This window comes from Corylus avellana, chromosome 2 (assembly GCF_965113065.1).
Source record: "Corylus avellana chromosome 2, dhCorAvel1.hap1.2, whole genome shotgun sequence".
NCBI classification, from domain to species: domain Eukaryota; kingdom Viridiplantae; phylum Streptophyta; class Magnoliopsida; order Fagales; family Betulaceae; genus Corylus; species Corylus avellana.
This window is the reverse complement of record NC_142491.1, coordinates 31,767,233-31,794,751: the sequence shown is the minus strand read 5'-3', so window position 1 is coordinate 31,794,751 and position 27,519 is coordinate 31,767,233. Positions and strand designations below refer to the sequence as shown.

General features: G+C 35.4%; 1 protein-coding gene across 5 annotated transcripts; it reads left to right on the top strand.

Moving 5' to 3' along the window:
* Positions 1-1,059: 1,059 nt before the first annotated feature.
* On the top strand, positions 1,060-22,517 carry LOC132183375 (RNA-binding ASCH domain protein). 5 transcript variants are annotated; one of them, XR_015911405.1, is made up of 13 exons: positions 1,060-1,289; positions 1,952-2,142; positions 2,235-2,295; positions 2,498-2,546; positions 4,340-4,394; positions 4,475-4,562; positions 7,448-7,566; positions 10,809-10,934; positions 12,011-12,098; positions 19,449-19,603; positions 19,897-20,000; positions 21,808-21,843; positions 22,214-22,517. XR_015911405.1 is itself a non-coding variant. In XM_088513101.1 (11 exons), the coding sequence occupies exons 1-11, from the start codon at positions 1,130-1,132 to the stop codon at positions 19,954-19,956; spliced, it is 1,152 nt and encodes a 383-aa protein (XP_088369227.1). In that variant the 5' UTR covers positions 1,060-1,129; the 3' UTR covers positions 19,957-20,157. The 5 variants fall into 5 exon arrangements, 2 of the variants coding, with proteins under 2 accessions (XP_088369227.1, XP_088369228.1); XR_015911404.1 differs by having other exon boundaries at positions 21,795-21,843; XR_015911406.1 differs by lacking the exon at positions 10,809-10,934 and having other exon boundaries at positions 21,795-21,843; positions 22,214-22,516.
* The last annotated feature ends 5,002 nt before the right edge of the window (positions 22,518-27,519 follow it).

Genomic DNA, 27,519 nt, shown 5'->3' with positions numbered 1-27,519 from the left:
TCGATAAAGACAAACCCACCTCAAATCAAGATTAAAGCATAACCTAGCTAGAAACTCAAGCCAACACTACGCTAGCAAATAAAAACGACATAACGACTAGAGAGAAAAGTTAAGTGTAGAAGGTTATCTCTTAAAAGCAAGCCTTCAAGAACCGCCTCTCCTTCTTCACAAAACTCACAAGAACACACTCACAAAGGGTTTCTAGGAGCCTGGGGCGAGAATGGGTGTGAAAGGGTGATGGGTAGGGGGATATTTATAGGTGAGAAAAAGTAAGAGAGCGCTACCAATTATTCTGAAAAGTAACGGATGTTCGGTACTATTTACACAGTGGTTAAAAGGCTGTAGCATTCGTCCAGGTATTATCTAGAGGTTTTCCAAAAAGCAGCATACATTCGGTGGTCCCTCGTGTATGTCCTTGTACTTTTTGCAGGTGTACGTACGGTAGTCCCCTCTCGTACGTCCAGTCAGAAAGTCCAAAATTCTCAAAATTCACCTCCAGTCGTCCTTAGTGACCCAAAACCCAATTTAATCGTCTAAATTACCTAAATTTAGTTAATTATTTGGGTCACTATTGTATTACATCACTATAGCAAAATAGACAAAGGGTAAGCAAGGAGGCTGTCCTAATAAGTGGTTTTGAATAGGAAAGAAAAGCATAGTGCAAGAGTTATGAAGAACAAGATGATCCTTAGCTGCTACGCTGGTTTTCCCTTTTATAATGGTGAGAGATTGATTTTTTTTTTTTTTTTTTTACATAACTGTCTAGCCACGTGGCGCCATTCGGTTGGGAGATGACTTAACTATGCAAAATGCCTCTATCATCATTATCCTTTAGTGGGCTGGTACAGTGACATGGCAGGGGTGGAATTTCATGCTCTGTGTCTGTGGCCCTGTGGGTTCATATAAACTAATAATAATTCTAAGCGCTCTCCTCGAACGGGCCTGCTCGGGCCCGTGGGTTGCTCGAACTCTCAGTAAAGTGATCTTCCAGGCGGGAATTGGTGATTGGTTAAAAAAGCACCCTTTAATTAATTCTCCGATATTCTAATAAACCAAATATAATCTGTACGGAACAAGGAAACTCTACTTCTTATGTCCTCGCTCGACTGTGACGAGAAGAATCGGAAAAATGTCTCCGGTTAACCGGAGGGACTTTATGGAAGAGCTGGTGAGATTCACGCTGGAATCTTATATAGACGAAACCTTAGAAATCGATTTAGGGCTCTCCAAGGCCTTCTGCTCCAACCTCCTCAAAGACGATCCCTCCGACCCCTACTTAGCCACTGCTGGTAATATCTGAAAATCATGACATCAATTTTTATGAGTTACTTTCCGTTTGATTCCCGAGAAAAGTGAAAGAAAAAAAATGAGGAATAAAGATTTTTGACTTGAATAATTCGAAAAATCTCAGCTTTTGGAAGTCGAGAAGAAGAAAACATCTGGTATTCAAACGTGTCTATTGCGTCTGTTTTGCTTTTCTTTATAGAATTCAAAATGTAAAAAGTTGGAGATTTAAAATTCCATTATTTTGATTTCCCGGGTTTGCTAAAATGGAGCATTAACGTTAATGCCCTTTTTCATCTGAAACGAGCTTATGGTAATTCATGTCAAGTTTAGGATAGTATTAGTTAAAAATCTCATTGGAAATCATTCTCCTTTTGTATAGTATTATGACTTTATATTCAGTTATCATATGGTCCATTATGTCGTCTGTGAGTGATGCATACGAAGTACCAAAAATCCTCTAAAATTTAACAAAAATATAATTGAAAGGTAAATTTAGACAATATGCATTCTAAGTCAAAGATGGCATCCTGATGAAGCATATGTGTTCCTTCATTGGTTTACATACTTTAAAAGAGTGGTACATTTTTTGTACTTTATTTATAATTTTAGGTGTCTGCCATATTGAATTGAAGGAAGATGTTAATTCTTCAAACGGATTCTGCAGATTCTTTTGAAGGAGTCCCTCCATACCCCTTATACAAGCGTCTGGCATCATCTTTATTAGAATCAATAGATTCCAAAGCCTTCTGTAAGCCACGCTGCAATTTGACATTGATCCCTGAGGGAAGTTCCTTGAAGCAGAAAGAAAATGAATGGCAGAAGCTGATTATGGACAAGGGATCCAAGATAGTGAATGTACGTTATAACTTATGGTATCATTCAATGCCATTTTGTCTTTGTGTGTCAGAACTTCATTATAAATTTTAAAAGACGTCATCTTTTATCAGATTATGGAGACTTCTGTCCACGAACTTCATGTTCAGGAGCCTTTCTTTTCGCAGCTAAAAGGTATCTATGTGTTTCTGCGATGAATTTCCATATTTATTGTCTGACCATTACAAAATTATATTTCCTTGTCATAACTATGAGAGTTAAGTATTTGTTTATCATAACTATGAAGCTGTGCACTTTTTATTTCTAGCATCTTTTGATGTATTATTGTCAATCCTGTTTGAAGAATATTATATATCGTAATTTGATGTTGTCTTAGATGGCCAGAAAACAATTGAAGGAAGATGTGCTGTTGGCGACTACAATAGGTATAACAATTCCAATTTTGCATAAAAATCAGATTAAATCAGTTGGTAGATGATTTTTTCTGACATTTTGGTTTGTTTGACATATAATTCCAAGTTCCTACTTTGAAATGAGGACAAGTATTGGTTACTCATTTTGTTTTATTGGTTTGTCACTGAAACTAAACCAATGGAAATCTCAAGAGCATCAGTTGGAGGCCCAAACTAAACCAAGGGAATTTGAAGTAGTAAAAGATATGGTTGAAGCCATGTTGTACTTCTCAATCTAAGAATCTCCTCGAGTACTTTGACATTTCAATTTCTACTCAATTGGATTTGATCAAATTTTGCTTAGAATGTAACGTGTAACACATTCATGCTTAAGGTAGCATGGCCAGGTCACTTGAGGCAGTTTGTCTACCAAAAGTATACAGAGTATACCTATTTAGGTAATTGGCTTAGTTTGATGATCCAAAATTAGGTAAAAAAAATAGAGAAATGCTGCTCAACATTCTCAAGTGTCAGTTTCTTAACATTCTTGTCTATGTGGCACATTCACATCTACTTGTTTTTTTTAGAAAGAAAAAAAAAAGAAAAAAGAAAATGTAAAAGAATAAAGAAAATGCTTGGAAATGGACACTTGAGAATGCTGAATAGCATTTCTCAAAAAAAAAAAAATAATAAAGGTCAGTGTGGATTCTGATAGATGGGTGCATATTGACTTTTGTGTTAACAGAAGTACCAAGTATGAATATATATCTCAGTGCAAAAAATACAAAAAAATAAAAATAACATTCATTGCAAAATAAGTTTCATAATGTTCCTTAATAACACCATTACCTTCCCTATGATGATCCTCATATGATATTGGATAAGTGATGCTATGATATATAATCATAAAAACTAGATATGCACTATATCATAGTCAAAAAAGGAATAGGAAAAAAAAAAACATAAAAACCTCAAGACTGAATGCTAAGTGGGGAATGATAGAGCAGGAGAGACCCATTCAGGAAAAAGCTTTTCAATAAGTGTGCTGTAGGTTTATATATGTAGGAATTGTCATCAAGGTAGTCATAAAAGAGGATTTGTCTCTTGTAGTTCTATAATAGTCTGTATTATAGAAGTATTTTGAGGTAGGTTTTTTTTAGCATTCTCTTTCGTGGCTGGAAACTGCTTTTACTTCAAGTTCATTTTTCTTTCTTTCTTATGCGTATTATTTTCACATACTTTGTTAATTTCTCTATGAGAATCATTTATTTATGCGTAATATATGTAGAGGTTCATGGTCTCTGTTGATGTTCAAATTAAAAAGTCAATATGTCTGCTAACAGAAGAGTTTATGGCTGCTGCACTACATGTAAGCCAGCTTTGGCACAGGCTTGAGCCTGTTTCGTGAACTTCATAGATGCTTCTCTTCCTGCTTGTATTGCAACCGGTCAAAATAAGTTTTTTTTTTTTTTTTTAATCTCTGTTATTCTTTTCTGCTTGTGCTTCTCAAGCCCATGCTGCTTTGACATGGACTTGAGCCTAGTTTTTGAATTTCATGGACTGTCTTCTTCTCCTCCTCTTTGTATAATTGGCCAAAATAAATTTATTTTGATGTTTGTTAACAGTCAATCCTATTTGAAGTAAGGGCTTTTTATTAATTAATTAATTTTTTTTTTTAATTTCTGTTTTAAATATTATGCTTCCAGTATATCAATCTTTCTAAAATTGAATGATTTAGTATTGTTTGATTGGGTTTCTATGCGTTTTGTCAATTTACTTCTCTGTTGTTCGTGATTTTCCTTACATTTTACATTTAATGCTTGCAGAATTGGTTCAGGATCTTTGATCCTTTTCAACAGATGTGTGGTGTTTGAAGTACAGGTGTCAATCCTGTTTTTGCGATTGATTCATTCTTCCTATATCCTTTTGGTTCTGCTTTGTGTTACTTTATAAATTTGCAGGATGTCCGCCGGTATGCTTCATTCTCAGATATGTTGGGAGCTGAGACTCTTGCAAAGGTTCTTCCTGGAGTTGAAACTATTGAAGAAGGTGACAACTTTTATTTAATTGGGTTTCTCTCCCTGTTTGGTGATATAATATATACATTTAGACACAGAAATTGACTGCTCTGGTCAATGGCTAGAAAGACGCTCCATTTCACAACCTTATATGTACATTAGTGAAATTTGAGAAATCAAGTTTGTGCTTGAACTTTCTTTCTCAAATTTCACTTATCAAAAAAAAAAAAAAAAAATGTTTTGCTTGAAGTAAAAAATGTTCTGGTGACAATATTAAGAATCAAAACGTTTTTATGCATAATAATAGTAACAATAACAACAACAACAGCAATAAGAATAACAACAGGAACAGTAATAGTAATAAACAATAATGTTAGGGCTTTCTATGATTGGATGGCGGCTCCTAGTTCACACTCCTTTTTTGTTGGAGTTCTTTGATCTTTTGGATTTTAGATTCTACTTAGGGTTTTCTATTGTGTACATCCAGTGTACTAGCATTTTATTAGTTATAAAAAGTATAACACTATTTGTAGACCTTATAAGAATAAACTGTTAAATCACTACTTATTCCAAGAGCTTTAACAAGTGGGAAATGGTAAGTTTAATCAATATTTTAACACTTCCCCTCAATAACTAGATTCTAAAATATGGAATATTTAATTGAAATAGTCAGTGAATTACGGAGACAAAGTTTGAACTTAGACGCCTACTTTGATATCATGTTAAATCGTAACTTATTCCAAAAACTTCAGTTGATAGGAAAAGATGAATTTAATTAATTGATTAATATCCTACTGTAAGCTAACTTATGAGCAAATTAATGACAATGAGAACACTTTAGGTGCATTTCCTGAGTTTTTTTACCTTTACCAATACTTCAAGCTTGTCAGCCTGTGAATTAACATGAAAAGATAAATTTAATAATTTGATTAATATTTTACCGTAAGCTAACACATGAGAAAATTAAGGATAATGAGAACACTTTAGGTGCATCTTCAGAGTATTTTTTTTTTTACCTGGGCCAACACTTCAAGCTTGCCAGCCTATTAACTCTCCATGAATTCTAGAAAAATCGGTTTTAATACCAAGGGATGGGGTGTAGTAACTCTCCTTGGCCATAGAAAAGTACAACTGGGTTTTAAGAATACGCATGGTTTAAATGCCATATCATAAAAACTGAAAACGATGAAGTGAAGACAAGAGGAAGAAGGAGAAAAGGAAAGGAGAGAAACAATGTTCTCTTCTATGTACTTATCTGAAAAAATTATAAAGAAAGAAAAGGTACTCATCTATGTAGCTTTATCATAATACAAAAATTGCGGCTTTGGTGGAAAATACGGTGTAATCCTAGCACTTACCTAAAGTCTCACTCTCATAAACAGGAACTACTAATATCAAACATATTTTCTGGTCTGGGAAGCTGAGTAATGTTGATTTTGTTTGTTGCTGGAGTTAAGTGATCTTTGTAGTTGCTTGCTCCGAATAATTTAATTCAGAGGGTCTGTTGTGCAAATTTTATTAACTCGCAAGTGCACGAATCGTTTGCAATATAATGTTTTGCAAGTGCGAGGTCGAACGCACAGGGAATTGTGTTTTTAAATAACAAATTATAACTAAACTAATTAAATTCTAACCTAGTTCCAAAAAAAGTTTGAATTTTGAGTTTTGAAAATTAAAGGATAAACATAAATTAAATAAAATAAAACAAAAGACAAAGACTAAGATTTGGGAATCCACACTCACCGAATCATAACAACATACCACATGTTCATTAATCCGAAATTTTCACAAATAAAATCATATGTATGCTTTATTATGCTTCTAAAAGTTAATCAAAACCATCCTTGTATCCATTCATTGCATAAATCACAAAAGGAATCCAATATCAATTAAATCATTAGATGTATCCGTAAATCACAAAAGATATCCAATTTTAATTGAAACACCAAATGTATCCGTATAACAAATCACAAGAGATATCCAATTTTTAGGCAAATAAAATCAAGCAATCAATTATGTGAAATTATTTCAAATCATCAAGTGTATCCTTGAATCACAAAAGATATCCAAGAATCATTCAACACAATTGAAAATAAGTAAAATAATTGAAATATAAAACCCAATAAAATCGAAAAAATAAAGACTTGCATAAAAGTAATGTTCTTCATCGGTGAAGCTTTATCCCCAACCTTAGTTGGGAATTTAGCTCCACATGAAAATAAAACCTAAACCTAAAGCTAAAGAAAAACTAAACTAAAGAGACCAGCTGTAGAATTTTGCTCTCTGGGATTGTGTGTTTTTTCTTGAATGCATAGAGGTCTATTTGTAGACTTAGGAGAGTCCTAGAAGTCCTAGTAATCTTAGGAAAATTGGAGGTCTGTCTCTTAGTCCCAAAATAAGATTGAAAACTCAATTTAGTTTGGAAAAGGAGTCTTTGCCGCATTCTATTTGCTCGAGTGTGCTCGATCGCATTGCCAGTGCGATTGATCGCACTCGTGCATGCGTTGCTCTACTTTTGCGGTGCGGCTCCTGTGCGCTGGTGTAGCTGATGGGCGTGGATGCGCTCGAGCACAGCCCGCTTGGGATCGAGCGCACATGCGCTCAGCGCTAGATGGTGCACTTGATCCTACCTTCAGATGCTCTTTTTCCAGCTTCCATCTAAACTTAGCAATTTCCCCTTTAAAGTTGCATTTTCTCTTCAACAACCTATAAAACACTAAAAACACAAAACTAAACCAAAACATTAGATAACGACACAGCTAAAGGATTAACTAATGTAAATTAAGGGGTCCAAATATGCAATATTTGGCTCTCATCAGGGTCACCAAATAAAATTTATTTTAAGAATTTTATTCCTGAGTTTAAGGTAGTTTCTACTTGTACTTGTTTAGGAATAATAGGCATGCAGCTTTTCAGGTGTACAAATCTACAGGAAGTTTTACACAGAAGAAAAGGAAAGGTTAAGTGGTGTCCTTGCAATCTTTGTTTCAAAAGTGGATCTTCAGCCCTACATTTGTTTGGCAACCCTACTCTCTGTAAGTGCTTGCTTGCTGGTCTGTTATGATTTGTGTTAGTAAGAAAATAGAAAATAGAAGAAGACGTGAGTAGAGAAGGGCTATTTTCATACTCTTGAAGCCGTCAATCTATCTGTTCATTTCACATATATTGGAGAATTTGCTATAAAGATTAGGGAGAATATTATGAGAATGACAGCTGGCATGGGCAACTGGTTGTGACAGCTGGCATGGACAACTGGTTGTGACAGTTGACCTTCTAAAAGAGTACAAAATATTCTAGGCTAGCATTATAGCACTACTCGTCAAGCTAGAGCATATATGTCATATAAGTCTAGCTTGGAACAAATCGACTCTAATCAATTTCTACATAATGACTTTGTGACGATATCAACAAGTTGGTTCTTCGACTTTACAAATGGCATGGCTATGTCTCCACTCAATATCTTGTCTCAGACAAAATGACAATCTACTTTAATGCACTTAATCCTCTCATGAAACACAAGGTTAGAGGCAATTTGTAGAGTGGCTTGATTATCACAAAACAATGGAATAGGAATAGGTGCTCAGAAGCCTATCTCTTGAAGAAAGTGTTGTAACCAAGTCATCTCACTAGCCAAGGGCAGAGGGAGGGGGGGTCAAGCGGGGGCACAACCCCCCAAAATTTTCCTTACCCCCAATAGAAATTTCTCAAATACTCTGGTTGCCCACCCTCATCCACTTATCAAGGGGCTTCGACATTACACTGACAAAAACCTTTCCTAGACTAGTAGGAGTGGACGACCAGATTCATTTCAGTCTTACATTTCAAATTTTAAGTTTAAGAAATTTTTAGGTTAACGTGCAACATCTTAATGAGGAAGAAGACCAAAACGCTGCGTTCACACACTTAAAATTTAGTATGTTGACCCAACGCACCGTTTTACTAACAAAAGCTGAGTTGTCCTTGATGAAAGCGCTCATCTTTATTTCTTGTTGCATGTAGGCTGTGTAGCCTGTTCCTTGTTGTGAAAAGTGAGTTGTCCAAGTCACCAAAATGTGAGTTTCATATAAGGTTAACATGAGTAGGAAAAAAAATATATAGTAAAGTTTTTTTTTTTTTTTTTTTTTGACATATCCGCACAAGAGGGAGGAGAGGGATTCGAACTAGTGACCTCCGCTTCATTAGGTGTGGTCCCAGCCGATTAAACAATCTCTTGGGGACAATAAGGTTTTAACCTGCCAAGGAAAACAAAAAAAGGTTTTTACTTTTAACACTGACCGACAAAAAAAGTGAAAAACTTGAGCTTCAAATTTCCAACACCAAAAAAAAAAAAAAAAAAAAAAAATCAACTTCAATTGCCTCTAACCTTCTGTCTTGTGAACTTGTCAACTTCAACATTGATTTAAACCTTTTTTTTTTTTTCTTTTTTTTTTTATTAAATTTTAAATAAAAATTAAGTTGCATTTTTATTTTTCATATTTGCTAGAGTTTGAAATAAGTTCAACAATATACTCCGGTCCATGACAATTTGCAAAAGGTTTTCGAGTTAGCAAAATTTCTTTTGAAAGGTGTTCAATGAAAAAACTGCCTAAAAAAGAGACTTTATAAATAAAAGCAAAAAACTCAATGGTTTTTTGACAATTTTCTCTTTCTTGGAAAGACTCCGGTATGTAATCAAAACTTTTACACTAATTTATTTTTAATTTGTATTAAAATAATAAAAATGTAAGCTTTTATACTTAAATTAATTATTTGTGAATATATATTGCTTTTGTTACATATTTTAATTGTATGAAATAGATAATCACGTTAGTTATATTTTTTTATTTTTTTATTTTTTTAAATCTTGACCCCTCTCAACTAAAATTCTGGCTCCACCATCGTCACTACCAATCTGAGCCATAGCTTTGTACTATACTTTTGCACTTGATTGTGCAACTACATTATGCTTTTTACTCTTCCCTGTTACAAGACTTCCTACCAAAAAGGTACAATATCCCTTAGTGGACCTTCTAGTTGAAGGTGATCTTGCCCAGTCTACATCGGTGGAACCTTCTACCCTAATATGCCCTATTTTTTTCAAAACAATATGTCTTGTCCTTGTCTTGGGCCTCTCTTCAAGTATTTAACAATATGAATAGTGGCATCCCAATGTGAGTCTTGGAGCGTGTAAGAACTAACTCACCACACTCATTGCATACGAGATATCTGACCTTGTGATGGTGAGATAATTGAATTTTCCAACTAGTCAACGATATCTGCTAGGATTTGAGAGTAACCCTCCTTCATCTCTCGCATGATCATGATTCAGATCCATAGGAGTATCAACAGGTCGAGCACCCAACAATCCAATTTCCTTGAGAATGTCAAGTACATACTTCCTCTAATATAAGTTGATGCTTATCTTTGACCTTGCAACCTCAATTCCCAAGAAGTACGGAAGTTTACCAAAATCTTTTGTGTTAAAGCGCTATTGTAAACAGTGTTTTAGCCCAATGATTCTGCCATAATCACTTCCAGTAATCACAATGTCATTTACATAGACAACCAGTATGATATACCCAACAATTGTATGTAAGTGAAAGTCCGAGTGATTTGTCTGGCACTGATGAAGACCAAAATCCATTACTGCTTTAGAGAATTTTTCACATCATGCTCTTGGTAACTGATTGAACCATATAATGCCTTCTTCAATTTGTAGACACTACCCCAATACTCCCTTTGAGCAACAATTTCCACACTGCCCCCCCTATACTCCCTCCGATCAAATGAAAAAAGCCACTCTCAAGGGAGGTCTACTTTGCCAAATACACCTCCAAGGAAAGGGAGTGCTATCATGGGGGACTAATACTCTATAAAACAATCTCACATCAAACAACCATTTTTAGAGGGGTTCCAATAAAGCTTGTCTACATTGTCCTGTCTCAATCTGATGGAATAGAACTAATCAAAAAATGCAAAAAGAAATCAAACTCCCAATCATGTGCTGTTCTAACAAAATTGACAGTCCGTTGAGGAGAGCCATTAGAGAATAGAAGGTGATCAGCCACAAAAGCATCTCTAAAGCAAGCAATGCTAAAAAACTCCAGAAATGCTTCCTTAAGGGGTTGATCCCCACACCACACATCATGCTAAAGACTAATCTTGGAGCCGTTACCTACCTCAAATTTATGTCCTAAGGATGTGTAATTTTAGTGCTTCTAATTATGATTGGTATATACCTTATGTCACATAAATTCACAATTTTATGTGGACCTCACCATTTTATAGTTTTATCCAGGAATTGAGTTATGGGGGCGTTCAAGGCCTTTTTGGTCTGACACATACCACAGGGACAATTCCAGATGCACTTCCCCCACCAAAATCAATTCTTTTATCATCATTTATGTTGCCATGTAAGCTAAATGTAAGATGGTGAATCTTAATTAATTGCTTACCCTTGTCTACTTGCAAAAGGCTTTCTAGAAGTTGGTTTCTGTATTTGACATTTTGGAACTGCTTGGTTCAACCTTTTAACATCTAAATTAATAAAGTCGAATAAAGAAAAGCTTAGATTTTTTTGTGAAAAAGCCACCTCTTTGAAGCTATGCTCTTATGCTACAAAAGAGGACTTATGTTATCCTTTAAGGATGGGAAAACATTCTACCTTGTCTGCACAATGCACATGGCACCTAAGCTGTGAAACTAGGACCAACGGCTTTATAGGTTTTATTTATTACTACTTGAGTCAAATAACCTATTTCATCTGATCGTGTACTAAGAAATGTTTGGGAAGAATACAAATTGGAAAATCATAAGGATTGGTGATTTAGTATTTTCAACTATGCCACCAACTGGTGGGACGTGGGAACCCTGAAATCTCTCTCTCTCTCTCTCTTTGGGTGGGTGGGTGGGGGGTAGGGTATTTAAATTGAGTTTTTTCAAAATATTTTAGAAGTACAGCCACCAGAAGAAAAAAAAAAAAAAAAAAAAAAAAGAAGAAAACTTTAACTTCACTGCTTCTGAGGGATGCTCAGGAAATAAAAAACTCAAAACAACTTATGTAATTGCTGAATCTGTAAACAATTGTACCGCAGATGCAAATTATCTTCAACCTTCGGTGCATCATTTACATTATATCAAACTACCAACAGTTCAGGAACAAATTTAACACCCATTCCTAAGCAATGTCAGCAGTGGAGATGTAGAAATTTAACAGAACTACATAGTAAGCAACACTAATCTACTGTACATCATTCTTTAAACATTGCCCTGGATTGCTTCAGTTATACTTGTCAAAACTATATTCATAATTTGCTTGTCAAGTGGTTGAGACCACTTCTATTTATTTTTATTTTTTATTTTTTATTTTTTTATTATTTTTTATTTTTTTCACTCCATAATTGTGTTTTCCTCTTTATTCTGAGAGGTTTTGCAGGCTAGTTTTATGAAACTTTTATGGCTTGATTGTAATTTTCCTCTGTTTGTGACTTGAGATTAAAGGTCGTAACCTTGACTCATGGAGCTAGGGCGTTGGCAAAGCATGCTAATAGGAGTAGCAGTAAATATTGGGGTACTTTGAAAGGAAGTGGTGAGGACCTGTTTGAATTTGGTGGATTAATTTCTTTTATTTTCTTTTTCTCACTGTGGTTTATTGGATGCACAAATTTGTAAAAAGAATTTCTGTATGCTATCAAATGTATATAACCATTCTGCTTTAAGGGATAGAGATTTTCTTACAGTTGTATTGCATTGACCAATTTCTCATGCATCTGTAGAGCATAAACTATCATTCTCCACGTGTCTTCCAAAAATAAATTTTCTGTGAGACCTTTTGAAGCAAATTCTTCAGATTACTTATAATTAGTCTGTTCTTTGAAATTTTGTTCTGACTTAGTGTTTTGTTTTGTTCAAAGTTCTGCTTTACAGAATCTGCCTTAGAAAAAGATGATATGGTAGGATGAAAGGAATTGGGGAAGTTTGCCATAGATATTACATGAAAGCTAGATTTATTATGATGGAAAGGTAGCCCCAAATTAATGGACATTGGAGAATGTTCCACACCATCTTATCTTCATGAGTGGTATTACAATCAAATTTGTACAAGATATGTGACTGCATACTTGCCACACTGGGAAAAAAGGAAATGAAGAGATATAACAGATGAACTTGAGAAACTTCAAATAGTGCTTTCTCAAAATACTTTAGCAGTTTTGTGTGAATGTATTTGAGAAAAGGTTATTTGGCATTTTTCTTATGATACTAACTCTCCAAGTATTTTTATCATCTTGAGAATGTACACACACACGCACACATCTGTGTGTAGTTCATGTTACGCTTGGTATCACTTTTTGTAGGCTTACATTATTCATTAGTTTTTTAATTGAATAAAATTTTGATCTTCCCACCATTGAATAGCATATTCTCTCTATGCTTTAACATGTACACTGAATTTTATGCCGATCTGATGTTATTTAGTATATGATCTATAAACTCGTATATAAAATATAACTATTTTATAAAATCATTAAATAAAATAACTTAAAATGCAAAAACCAAAATTTTGAATATTTTATAATGAGATAGTTGTTACTTTCTGATCATCTTGATAAATTACTCATCCAGTGAGAAGTTTTTTAAATGATGTAACATTGCCATTTGTTTTGGCTTGGCCATTGGGGAATTGAGGCTGGAATTGTGGTTCTCCATTGTAGAGTTTCATAATTTTGATATTGTTATAGCTGGACAACCAAATTTCTTTCTTATTTGCAAGATTACTGATAGGATTTTGAGAATCAAAAAACAAAGTCTGGTTTAAAGACATCATCTCACTTCTAGGATTTTGAGAGACAGCCATTACCGTCATTAGTGAACAACTACCAGCACCATCATATCTACTAAATGTTATTGTCAACAGCATCTCCTATACCATAGTAATGTCACCGCTGCCACCAACCTGTTAGTATTACTATCGCTAGGCCTCACCACTACTACAGCTTGTTACTGCTGCATATTTGCAGCTAAGAACTTCCACAATCAGCATGACCCTGGAAACTCATTGTCAGCATTATATTAGCAGTAGAATTTTTGTTTTGATAAGTAATGAGTATGTTTTATTAAATAGAAATTGACTCCCTGTAATGCACAGGAATTAAAATGCATACTTTAAATATTAAGAAATTAAAGAAATGCATAAAATACACATCAAGGATCACAATAATATAAAGTACGGAAGGATACGAGAGTGATAGGATGAAACATAATGAAAAATGTAGTAAAACACGGAGTTTAGGGCTTACTGCACAAAGCTCGATCAACCGAGAACCAATCTCAATCGACTGAGAAAAAGGACAAGTATCAAGCTCAAATTTTTGGCAAGAAAAATCAACTCTCGATCATCGACCAAGAAGATACCTTGATCGACTGAGCTCTGCCATAAACAATTGATTTGACCCTATTGGACTTAGCCTAAACTCGAATTGGCTCGCATTTAATGCTAGTCATGATGTCTTAGCTGATCGAGACCAAGCCTCGATCGACCGAACTCATGGCAAATCTCTCGATTTACTAAGCCATAATCTCAATCGACTGAGCATAGTCTACACCGACTTTAGAAGCCTATTTAAAGGCTGAAATGAAGACACCAAGGAACATTTAGGAGAGTGTAAGGGGTAGCAAAATTCTGTGATTTTAGCACAAAAATGAGATTCTTGCACGAGGAGGAAGGAGGTGCTGAAGGAGAAAAATTTTGGTAAGGTATAATTAGTCTCACTGTCGCTTTGTCCATAAACTAGTGATCGTAGTAGTGTCATTATAATCTCAAAATAATAATGATAATATAGTTATAATGTGATAAAGTTAAGGGCTTGCATGGTGTTGGGAAATGATGGCTAAATACGTTGTTGTGTTGCCAAAATTTAGCTAGAATGAAAAATATTGAAAATTGAGGTTTTTATAAAATCTAGGGTTTTGTTCAAAGATTAAATTTTGGAGATATTGGACAATTTTAAATGGTTTTGTAATAGTATATATGTAGTAGATCATGTTTAAGTACTAGTTAGAATGAAAAGTGATGAAAAAATAGTGTTTTGGAGTGTTTTTCAAAATTTGGAAATGTTGCTAGAACCCCTTGCACAACTGAGGACTATGGTCAATCGACCGAGCTCGTGGCATAAACTTTTCAAGACGCTCGTTTGATGCCTGAGTGGATGCTCGATCGACCGATATATTAGATTATTTCATCATGATAATGAGCCATTTGAATTTTATTATATTCATGTGTGTCAACATATTGCACTGAAATTTACATGATTTAAATGAAAAGGAGATTTTGAAGGTTTTGAGAGAAAAAGGTTTGAAAGGAAAAGTAAAATTTTATAAGATGAAAATAGCTTATGAGAAAATGATTTGACACGACCTCAAGGCATTGAGTGGTAGGTGAAACACTTAACAACCCTGTGGTCAAGTGATACCCGAGGGCAAACCCAGGGGTAAATAGGAGTGATACACTTAACAACCCAATATTAGGAGGGGTAGTACAATTAGCAAACCCAAGGTTAAGTGGGGATGATACGCTTAACAAACTCAACTGGCCTGATATGCTTAACAAGTCAAGTAATGAATTAAGTAATTGCTTATATTCTATATACATGCCTATGAAATGATATGTATTGTAGCTTGTGGTGATTTAATTATTGCTTTCCATTATCATATGTCAACTGAGTTTCTCTACATTAATATAAGTATGAGATTATGGGAAAAAAAAAATGCCATGGAAGTTTATAGTTTGGATTCTATTATGAAAAGTCTTTCTCTAAGCTAAATGATTTCACCGTCTCCACTACGACACTTTCATACATAGGTTTTATGAAAAACTATGCATCTACCTTAAACACGTAATGATCTTGAAAACCAACTTTCAAAAAGAAGTAGAAATTTTAAGGTAAAAGGAGCTCACGTCACACAATTGGTTAGTTTTTACTTGGTGAGCCGTGGACTTACTTTTCTTTTCTACTAGTAAAATTATGAATTCTATAGATATTATTGAGGAGGTCGAGGAGGGTCCCTAAGCAAGCCTAGTTTACTACTCCTGAGGTCTATAGGAGGCCTCAGCTTTTGAGATGCATTGACTTTTGTTGGTATCAGCCTTGGTTATGAATGTCGTTTGTGGCATCTTAAGAGTTTGTACAAAAACAATACTAGTATAGGTTTATGCAATGACTTTCATTTATATATAAGATGTCAATTTAGTTTGCTCTGGTAAATGCTTAATGCTTTAATTATATAAGCGAGTTCGTGGTTTCAAAAAGAGTAGACAAAAAAAAAAAAAGATACATACTATTTCCACTACATGAATCAAAGAAAAGTAGCCACATGGAATAAGTGTTTATTCCGTGTCTTGGCTTTAATATTTAAGCCGGGGCGTTACATTCCCCCTCAAAAGAAAAATTCTTATCTATCAGTTCACCGTGATATTATCAACATAACACTTACTGACCACTCTCCACTTTCCCCTCTCATGGCCTATCTCTTCTTATTTTTTATTTTCACTAGGATTGATGATTTATCTACTATTGCTCCCTATTTCTCCCATGGCTATCCTTTCCCTTTAAAAAAACAAAGTGGGAAGGAAATCATTTGTTGTGAAGTAACAATCTCCATTACCACCATCTGTCTATCTAAGCCATATAATCACTGACCGATTCTATCACTTATCATACCTATCCTTCATCAACATGAATAAACCTCGCAACCTTTAACTTAGTCATCGAAATTCTCTATTCCTAATCACCCTTCAAAATTAATTATAGTAATCAACCCAAAACAATCTAAGTTCAAAATTTTCTTTTGGATAATGAGAAGAAACTCCGTATGCACAACTAATTACAAAATTATACTATGCTAACGCTTAGGTAAATCCTGAGCACTTGAGCTCTTCCATACCCAAGTAGTAGGTCAATCAAAAGATTGAAATCTTTGGCTAACAATGTAGAGAGCATACCCATTGACTAGTTGACACAATACTAGGAGACGTTACATATGAGATTCACTTCTTATAATAGGTAATCTAGGACGGTTCCAAACCTCTGAACCAAACACAACCCATGTGAAGAGTTCTGGTGTTGTCTGTTGGTCTATAATTTATGGTTACATTATTTTGATTATGTAAGAACATCTTTATGTAGCAAGTTGCAACTAGTAGGTATCAATCTATATCTTGGCGTGACTAATATATTTAGGATGGCTATAATTGATCTCCAATCATGGCTAGGGATGGTTGCAAGTAACACGGAGAAGAGATCTGGTGTATAATAGGATCTTGTGTAGATTTGATTGTATTTTAAGGATGCCTATGTTTTTCTTATGTTGGAGTGGCTGGAGGGTGATCTGGTGATTTTAGGGTTTTGTGGTTAAGGGAGGGTGACAAGTGCACAAACTGTTTTCACAAAATGACCAACTCCAACAAAAGTAAGAACTCCATTGACTCCTTGTTGTTTCTACCAACTGGCTGGAGATCAATGATCACAATGTCCAATTTTATAAAAAGTTGTACACCGAGCAGCTCAAGTGGAGGCCATTGTTGGACGGCTTTTCTTTTGACTCTATTGGTAAGGTTGAGGCTAATTAGTTGGAGAGAGATTTTGAGGAAGGGAAGGTGTAGGAGGTAGTGAAAGTTATGAATGGTGAAAAGGAGTCGAGCCTTGACGGTACTACATGACATTCTTCCAAACTTGCTAGGTTGTTTTAAAAGAAGACTTCATTAAGGTCTTTTGTGACTTACATGCTAGAGGTAAGTTTCAAAGGAGCCTAAATGCTACATATATTGTGCTCATTCCAAAAAAGGGTTGTTGATCCCAAGGATTTTCGTCCGATTAGTCTAGTGAGTGGCATTGACAAAGTTATTGCTAAGATTCTAGCAAATAGGCTAAAGATGGTGTTGGAGAATTTATTTCTAAGTTGCAGAATGCTTTCATGTGAGGTAGGCAGATCCTAGATCTTGTTCTTGTTGCCAACAAATGCCTTGATAGTATAATAATGGAGAGCTGGGTGTTTTTTGCAAAATCGACTTAGAAAAAGCTTTTGGTCATGTTAATTGAGATTTTTTTATGTACATGTTGAGGAGGTGCGGTTTTGGGGAGAAATGGGGCTCATGATATTTCCTTGGTGCATTTCTCAATTTTGGTGAATGGCACTCCCATATTCGCTCCCATGGCTTGAGACTTGGGGACCCTTTGTCTTCTCTACTGTTTGTCATTGTGATGAAGGCTTTGGATTGGATGATTTCTATTGCAGTGAGTGGGGGTTTGTTGTCTGGCTTCTCTGTGGGGACTTGGACTGTTTGTTTGCTGATAATACTTTGTTTTCTATAGGGTAGATTCAAACCAACAATGTCTTTTGCGGTGCTTGTTCTTATGTTTTGAAGCTGTGCGGGCTTGAAGATTAATTTGGCTAAATTAGAATTGGTTCAAGTGGGCATGTGGGTAATGTTGATAATGTGGTTGGGTTGGCTAGCGTTTTAGGATGTGGGGTTTATTCTTTTCCTTTGAAGTATCTTAGTCTTCTGTTGGGGGCCTCCTACAAGGCCGAGCCTATTTGGGACAGTGTTATTGAAAATATAGTGTTGATTGGCTAGTTGACAAATGATGTATTTGTTTAAAGGTGGTAGGGTTACCCTTATTGAGAGCACACTTTCCGATTAGTCTACGTATTTCATGCCTCTTTTCCCTCCCCCTACAGGTGTTGCAAACCATATTGAGAAGCTTCTACGAAAGCATTCTTGACGGCCATATTGTAGTGACTCACTTGGAGCTCTCTAGGGGTTCCAATTAATAGAAAATAAGCTTCACTAAAGCAGCTCATGATTGGGAGGTGGATATCTTTGCTTCGTTCTTCAAGATTTAGTTAGAGTGAGATAGGAAGGTGAAGACAAACTTTGGTCGGCCCCATCCAAATGAGGGTTGTTCGATGTTAGATCCTTCTACAATGTCTTGGTTTGTAATGATGGCTTTCTTTTTCCTTGAAATAGTGCTTGGTAGACTAAGGTTCCTTTGAGGGTGACCTTTTTTGTTTGGTCAGTGGGCCTATCTTAGGAAGTGGTATGTCATTGTGGTCGATAGGTGTTGTATGTGTAAAAGGAATTGCGAGTTTGTGGACCATCGTCTTTTCCATTGTGAGTTTGCTTGTGCCTTATGGAATATTTTTTTTTTCAAGCGCTTTGGGCCTGTCTTGGGTTAGGCCTAGACGAGTAATTGGCCTATATACTTGTTGGTGGATCGCCAGTATCACTCAGAGTGCTGCTGTATGGAAGATGATGCTTTCATGCTTTTGTGGTGTCGATGGAGGGAAAGAAATGACAGAAGTTTTGAGGACATTGGGGGAGCTAAAGTCTTTTTTCTTCAATACTCTATATCTTTGGACAGTTGCATTTATTCTTGCTTTGGTGCTTAGTTATCATGATTTTCTTTTTTTTTTTTCTTTTTTTACTCTTTTTTTTTTTTTTCCTTTTTTCTCTCCTTCTAGTTAGGTGTTTTTTTCTTGTATACTTCCTTTGTACTTGGGGATACCCTACGCTTTTAATGATATCTCGATTACTTAAATATAAAAAATAAAAAATTTGAGTCCTGTGTGTAGATTAGAAGATACATGTGTCTTCCTTGGATATTGCTACAAGTTGCAAAGGAAAAGCATAAATCGTTCAATAAATTATACCTTATTTTCGTAGCTATATATTTGTTATTCCATCTTGCAACACTGTGCACGTTATTTGAATATTCAAGATTGACAGTTTTATGCGTTACAGGTCATTGTAGTTCCAGGATTCTTTTAAATGAGTACATTGAAATACAATATACATATCATGTGTCTCATATATAACATTTCTATTATATTTATAATTTCTTGATGGCCATTGTTTTCCTCCTATTCATTGTGCTCTTTCCAGATTCTGATAAAAATAAGCTTGCAATGGATGTCATCTGTCACTTAATAGCACATTGTGACTGGTTGAATGTACATGTTGTCCCACCACATGGTGTTGTCTTTGAAATAAGGGTTGCTGATGGATATGGTGCACGCTGGTCTAAAGATGGAAGCAAGGTACTAATGTAATGTTATCTGCATACACTACTTTGGGTTTTAATTGTTTGTCTTGGGCCTATAAAAAAGCTGTCGCATGTGCAGGTGTGTATGTGTTTTTGATGTTCTCCTTGGGTTTTATCGTAGACAATATAAGCACCCTTGACACAAACACTTGGGATGTTGATCATAAATTTTTCTTGGCACCTTTTTTGTAATTTGGAGAAAAGATGTCAACAAGTGGAGCTTAATCATATGATTTGGATTTTCCTAAAACAATTTGAGTAAAGCTATGCTTCCTTCTGTTATTTCAGTTTATTGGATTTCTGGAGCCATACATGGAAGACGGCCACTCAAAGGGATGGAGGCACTAATTTTGTTTTGGAAGTGTTTTCTTTAGCTTACTTGGTTTGGATAGGTATGTCAAACATTTGTATTCCTCACTCTGTCTTTCCCATGACAGATCTTGTTGTGGTTGTACGCAAATATGACCTCTTATCTTTCCACACTAAACTTGTGCTCCTGTCGGCTTCCATTGTTATGGACAGGATGAAATTGACCGTGTTTGATAGTTATATTTGGATCTCATGTCTGAGATGTATTTGCATTACGTTGTAAGAATCCTTGATGCAATCTCTCTTGTACCAATCATGGTGTCAGCTGTAGAAATCCAACAACTAATTTCCTCTCTCTGACCTTTTTAATGTCTGATTGTGGATGCTTTCATTGATCCTTATTCCATATCATCCACTGTTGTTTAGCATGTCACATATCCATCTTTCTTGGTCATTTTCATTCGTTTTCTTTTTCTCTTTTGAAGGCCACATCGTCTTTCTTTGTCTCCCTCTTTGATTGGTAAATACCACTCAGGTACCTCTCTGGGATTGAACCCGTGACCTCACCCTCCACCTTATGTTTATGGGGACAGAAGATGTCATTTGGTTCTAATATTGATGGCTTTTTCTGCTTAATTATTACCAACATGTTTCATGGAGATGTGATAACTTAATTTTTACTTTATTAAAGAAAAAGGAAGTGATTGGTTAGAATATCCCTCAATTGTTTTCATATCATACAGAATTTAGCCTTCAGTCTGAATGAATTGCATGTCCCCTTATACCTACCACTAAACACATGTCTACTTGCTATGTAGTTCAAATTTCATTGTCAACAATCTCCCGAATTGTTTTCATGTAGTTAAAATACAAAGTACAAACCACAGGGAGTTCATTAAGTAACCCTTCTTAGTATGCATCTGAAACCAATTTGCTATTGAGCCTTCTATTGTATCCATGGCCACTAGACTTAATCACATTTTTGGTACATATTTACAGCTAACACATCCTGAAAACATCATCACTACAAGCAGTACTGATATGCAGTCAGTTTTTTTACCCCATCTCCATTGCTACCAACATCTTTCACATCATGCCTCTTCATATGCATTTGATTTGTTACACCTCTTGCAACTCACCACCAGTGCCTCTATCAAATTACAGCTGTCACCACCTCGTCAATATCGTTTGTCACCATCACTAGCACCGCCGCCGACAACTACTTTAGTTGTCCGTGCAAGGTTTGAAATTTGGTTGTCTAAGCTACTTTTGATTTGGTCATATTAATCCTGTGGTGGCAAGATTCATTCAAGTTCCATCAAAATCAAAATACCAAATCACCTGTCCAAGTAGCTGAATATTTACTGAATTATACATAAATAATTTCTTGATTTTTCTTATTGAGACTAACCCAGGTACCAAGGCAAGCCTTCCTTATTCTGAATACCCATTTCTCCTCATCTTGGTCGCAAAATTGATTGGAACACACACACACACACCATTTCTGTGGCATCATATGTTGGCTGTAGAGAAAGTAAGTCATGGTGATATGAGTCGATTCTGTGGTGATTGAGCGTGGGTGGTAATTGTCATAGTGACAGGATGACAGTAGTGGTGGTGGTGGTGGCACAATGGTGGGAAGTGGGGACTACCAACTAGCAGTGTTGTATGATAGGTTGCAGTGGTGGTGACAATGGTGGCAATTTGGTCCTTTTGTAAAGTTAGAGCCATTATCAGAAAAGCATAATAAAGTAAAAGATTGTGATCAAAGCAAGATATTAAAAGTTGTGTTTGGTCAAACTTCTGGAAAATGGGAAGTTACTTTTAACTGATTATTTGATTACTTTTGAAATGTGTTAGTAACTTTGCTACTTTAGATCTTTGTTACAGGGACTTGGGTGTGACCACATGATGATGGTGGTGGTGGTAAGGATCTCTCTTTTCCAAAGATTTTCCTTTCCCCTCCTACCCACATCATATTCCATGTCATTCATCATGGTCTGCTTGGATGAACTAAAAGGATTTGGTAATATTTGAATTTAGGCTTACAAAATATTTTACAAAAACAACTCTTACAAAGTTATGTGGCACAATGTGATTGAATTTCTCAAAATTTGGATTCATCTCCTTCTCATGTTGTGCCACATCACTTTATAGGTTTTTTTTTTTTTTTTTTTTTGTAAAATGTTTTGTAAGCTTAGTATTTCTCATTTGAAAAACCATCCCAAAGGCATATTTTTGTAGGCCACTCCATTATTAGAGCCATTATATATATATATGTGTTTTCTGGTAACAGGATGGTGTCAACAAGTGGATTTTCCCGGCTTCTGTGGCTTGCATTGGAACAACATATGCGTGAGCCATCAAAATCAGTATATGCTAGAATGAATATTTGGGATGTGTTTTTTTTTTTTTTTTTTTAATTTATAATTATCATTTTGTATCCAAATGATTTTTCTTCATTTATTTATTTAAGATTCTTGGATGCATATAGGATACATTAGCTACAGACACCGGTGTGTTTTCTCTCCACTTGTATTTTCATAGACAGAATCACTTCGACAACCTCATGATTTGGCATAATTTCAATTTGAGAATCCGTCATTTTTTGCTTGTCTAGCATGAAACACGGTGTCACTTCTTCTTTAGTCTTGTTTCCTGACCATCTCAATTGGATCCTCTTTATGATTCTACTTCCTTTGCAGCCCCTTTGGGACGTAGTGTTATCAGTCATGACACTTGTATTCATTTTTTGGCTAACCAACTTAGGGGTGTTTTTTTTTTTTTTTTTTCTCTCCCTCTGTAGTCCATCTATTTTTATGCTAACCCATGTTTCCCGTTTTGAATACTTTATTTATTTTTGGTTACATACTCGCTAATCAAATTATAAGTCAGCTTTTAGAAGTTGCTTTGTAGGAAATTGCTATCTTATGAAAAATGGTATGGTACCTACCCATCTAAGAAATTGTTTTATGACATAACCCAGGTCGTACATCTCTTTTACTTTCCCCAACCCTTTTTCTTTTTTTTTTTGAAAAAAATTTGGGTAGGCAGGTGAGGGATACCAAGTATAGTTATTTTACCTAGGCGTAATTATAGCACTTGCCCACTGAAAGCCTCACAAGAGTGTCCTAAATAGTGAAAATTGCAGACACTTCTTCAAACATAATTGAGTCATAATCTGACTCAGTTTTATCGGGGCATTAGTAGCTATGTTTGGCAAGAGTCAGGCCCGGCACTGTAGCTGGAACGGCACTGTTCCAGCTACAGTGCCAACTGACACATGGCAGCAGAAATTAATTTTTTTATCTTTTTTTTTTTTTTAATATTTTGAATTTTTTTTTTTTTAAAAAAAAAGGAGAACGTTGGGGTGGTTCCGGCCAAAATGGGGTGGTCGGACCACCCCATTTTTGGCCAAGGGGGTGGCTAGAGCCACCCCCCTGGCCGATCTGGGGGTGGTCGAACCACCCCCGTGGCCAAGGGGGTGGTCCGGCCACCCCCTTGGCCAAAAAAAAAAAGGGAACGGGTGCATTTGGGGGTGGTCGAAACCACCCCCAGCCCCTTGGGGGTGGTCCGGCCACCCCCAAATGCACCGGTTCCCGTTTTTTTTTTTTTTGGCCAAGGGGGTGGCCGGACCACCCCCTTGGCCACGGGGGTGGTTCGACCACCCCCAGATCGGCCAGGGGGTGGCTCCAGCCACCCCCTTGGCCAAAAATGGGGTGGTCCAGCCACCCCATTTTGGCCGGAACCACCCTAGCGTTCTTCTCCTTTTTTTTTTTTTTTTTTCAAATTCAAAATATTAAAAAAAAAAAAAGATAAAAAAATTAATTTCTGCTGCCACGTGTCAGTTGGCACTGTAGCTGGAACAGTGCCGTTCTAGCTGCAGTGCCGAGCCTGGCTCTTGCCAAACATAGCTAGTGGGACTCAAGACGGTTAATTATAATAAGATTAATGATTTTTATTTCAAAAGTTGAACTTTATCTTTTTCATCTCGCCTGCTTTTGAAATCACATGACAGGATTTTGTTTTGCTATGAAGATAATGCTAGATCCACATTTGTATGCAGAAAGATCGTGTGTTTTTTTTTTTTTTTTTTCCTTCTAATTTGAGAGATAGTGTTGTTGATGGCTACCTGGATACAGTAAACGTGAATGGTTGTTATCTGTGGATTTTATGGCCTTTTAATAGGGCTAGCAAAACAGGTACCTGATACGACCCAATTACGACCCGCGAGAACCCGTTACACGATTAACCTATACACAAATACGACCCGTTTAGCTAAAACGGGTTAGTTGGGTTCGACATGATTATAATACGAAAAATAGCCGAGTAACCCAACACGACCCGTTTAATCTGTTTAGAATAACCGGGTCATATTGGGTAGACACGACCCGTGCTCTTAAAAGGTAACCCGACCCATTAAAAAAACCCTAAACCCTGAAATTAAAAAATATATATAATAATAATACATTAATACCAATGCAATTGTTAATAAAAACATTCACAAAATTAGCAATTTTTAAAATTTAATTTTCAGATTGTTATTATTTTATTTCAATAAGTATTTTGTGCACCATCCAAATTATTTCCAACAACTTAAACTACACAACTTATTCGCATCAAACCACCAATTTAATTTGAAGGAATTAGACCCAATAATCACAAATGCCAATCACATAGAAAGTAGCTCTTAAGCTGGCTTTGATACCACTTTAGAGGACTCAATTGAGTTATCTTAAGCTGGGAATTTGGACTCAATTGAGTTATATTAACCAATTACTCTTATAATATGTTTCCACATAAAACTTAATTAATTTTCATTCACATGCTTATACTCTACAATTTGGATCATTAATTTTGTTAGCTATCAAGAAATTCCCAGGAGATCTCTTATATCTCGCCACTCTTTATCTGCATAGGTACAATGGTAATAAGAGGAGAGACAAAAATAATTACAAACCATGAAAGACACAAAAATAATTCGTGACTTTTCGGGTTTAGGATTTTTTTTACTCTTTTTTTTTTTTTTTTTTTAAACAGGTATGGCAGGTACCCGCAAGACACAAATAGTAACCGGGTCTAGCAAGTATCTGCCAGACACGAACAGTAACCGAATCTGACGGGTACCGCCAAACTAGAACAGTAACCAAGTCTAGCAGGTATCTGCCAGACACGAACAGTAACCGGATCTGGAGGGTACCCACCAAACTAGAACAGTAACCAGGTCTAGCGGGTCGACCCACCAGACCTGCCGGGTAGACCCGTCAAACAAGAAATTAACCGGGTCTTAATCGGGTATCCGATTAAGACCCGAACTCGATAAGGGCAAACCCAATACATGTTTTTTCGTGTTGTGTTTGCTGGTCATGTCAGAATTGTCAACCTTACCTTTTAATTCATTTAAAGCTTTTCTTCTGGAACATTTGGATAGAAGACTATTTTGAGATGAAGGTACCTGATTAAGACCAGAACCCGATAAGGGTAAACCCAATACATATTTTTTCGTGTCGTGTCAAAATTGTCAACTCTACCTTTTAATTCATTTAAAGCTTTTCTTCTGGAACATTTGGATGGAAGATTATTTTGAGAGGAAGATTCGTCTCCCAAGCCTTTGATGGCTGTGTGTGTCATAAGCAATTTCCTTTTCCTTAAAAAAATTGTCAATACTTAATAAAATAAAAACTAAAATTGCCAATTCACCAGGTGATGAGTCGTATCAGCTAGCATTCACAAAACCATGCATGTTGTTCAGATCTTTGCTATCTTCAAGGTTCTGAGGATTCAGTAATTTGTCATCTGAAAAGTTAACAGCTTTTTCTTACATCGTTTTCCCCCCACTCTTTTCTGTTTACCCAATTAGAATTTCTGCTAATCGATTAATGTTTATTGTCTAGAACAATTTGTCCACACTTGTCTTGCTCGATAACTGCTTAATTAATTAATTATTAAAAGAATTTAGCATTGTTGTTGGACCACCTATTCTTCACGAGCACTCTTCTTTCACTTTGTTTTACCTGCATGCCCATTCTTCCCTCTCTCATTCTAGAACCTGTCCCATTGCCGTGATTGTTTGACTCTTTTTTATATGAAGATATGTTGGTAGCTGCAGTAGCAGGAAGTTGCCAACCGTTTTAGCCAAACACTAAAATAATATTTTATAAAAAATCTATCTTTTTTTTTTTTGTTTCTAACCGACAAAATATTTTACGTCAAAACAAATAGAAATTTAATTTACACGATTGCGGGTCATAAAAGCCATAATTATGATGAAATTGAGATGGAAATGTTGTAAGGTACAGATAGTTTGGCATGGTGGAGCAACATATAATAGAGTAACCCTATGACCCTATTTTCTATAAGGTAAATGTAGTAGCGTATGAGACAAGGAAGGCTGCAAAATGATGGACCACCATGAATGATCATCTTTTACAAACAATAAAGAAATTTCTCTCCGTAGGATTGGATGCTTAGACGGTGATGATAAGCTTTCCCAACCTTGTCATTTTCTTTAATCTTTTGGTAAGGAATAACCTCCTTTCATATACCCATTTATTTAAGTAATTAATTTTTATTTATTTATTTATTCACCTTCTAAAACAATTGAATTGGAAGCTTTTAGTGATTCAATTGATAATGTTATTTTATTTGGCCGCCAAAAGATGGATTAAGTTTATACTAAATTCTTCAACTTAGCCCAATTGTTTAATTACTAATTAGGCATCAATGAAGACTTAATTAGACATAAGATGACTTCATGGAAATATATATATATATATATATATATATATATATATATATTTTAATTTAATCTCTTCTTTAATATTAATTGTTGTTCATGATTACTATATAATTAAGATTAGAAAGTGACACCCCAAGCATATTCCATTTGATTATTATTCTAATTATTATAATTACATTTTGTGTTGGATTATCGTTATCAACCAAAAGAAAAGTGTTGGTTCTTCCCTTTCTCTTTTTTTTGTTTTTTTTTTTTTTTTTAATTTCTTTACTTCTTCCTTTTTAGGGTTCTCTTAATTATACCCTTCATAGTTGACTCCACATCTTCCTATTAATTTGTGATGGTTACACTACTAAGACAATAAGAGATTTAATTATTATGTGCTTTAAATCTTATTTTTCCAATTTTTTGCTACTTCCAAAAAAAATATTTTTGGTTCCACAGTTTATTATGTGCTGCAACAATAAGTCACTGCCTAATTAATAAGTAAATAAATCACACATATTATGGACTAATTACTATGCTAAGGACTAGTCAATATCAAAGAAGAAATGCTACATTTATCAAATTTTCTCCTCAAAAGTTGGTTTCCAAGTGATGTGTCATTATCCCATAAGATGATAACACATTTTTCAAAATAATAGATCCCATAAATAGTGACACATCACTTGGGAACCAACTTTTAGGGAGAATTTTTGTAAGTATAACATTTTTCATATCCCAAAGTACCATAATGTAAGAAAATAAGGAAAGACAAATAAGCTTCTAAAAAAAATAAACTAGGGATGACACATTTTTATGTTGAAAATGTTTTGCATGGGAAAATAATTAACATGTTTAAGGAGTGCCGCAACAGGTAAGGT

Excerpts from the sequence above, each read along its gene's own strand:
- LOC132183375 (XM_088513101.1), top strand. The coding sequence starts at position 1,130 with ATGTCTCCGGTTAACCGGAGGGACTTTATGGAAGAGCTGGTGAGATTC. Across the intron at positions 4,395-4,474 it reads GTGTGGTGTTTGAAGTACAG|GATGTCCGCCGGTATGCTTC; the intron begins GTGTCAATCCTG and ends ATAAATTTGCAG. Across the intron at positions 10,935-12,010 it reads TGTTGCCATGTAAGCTAAAT|GTCGTAACCTTGACTCATGG; the intron begins GTAAGATGGTGA and ends TTGAGATTAAAG.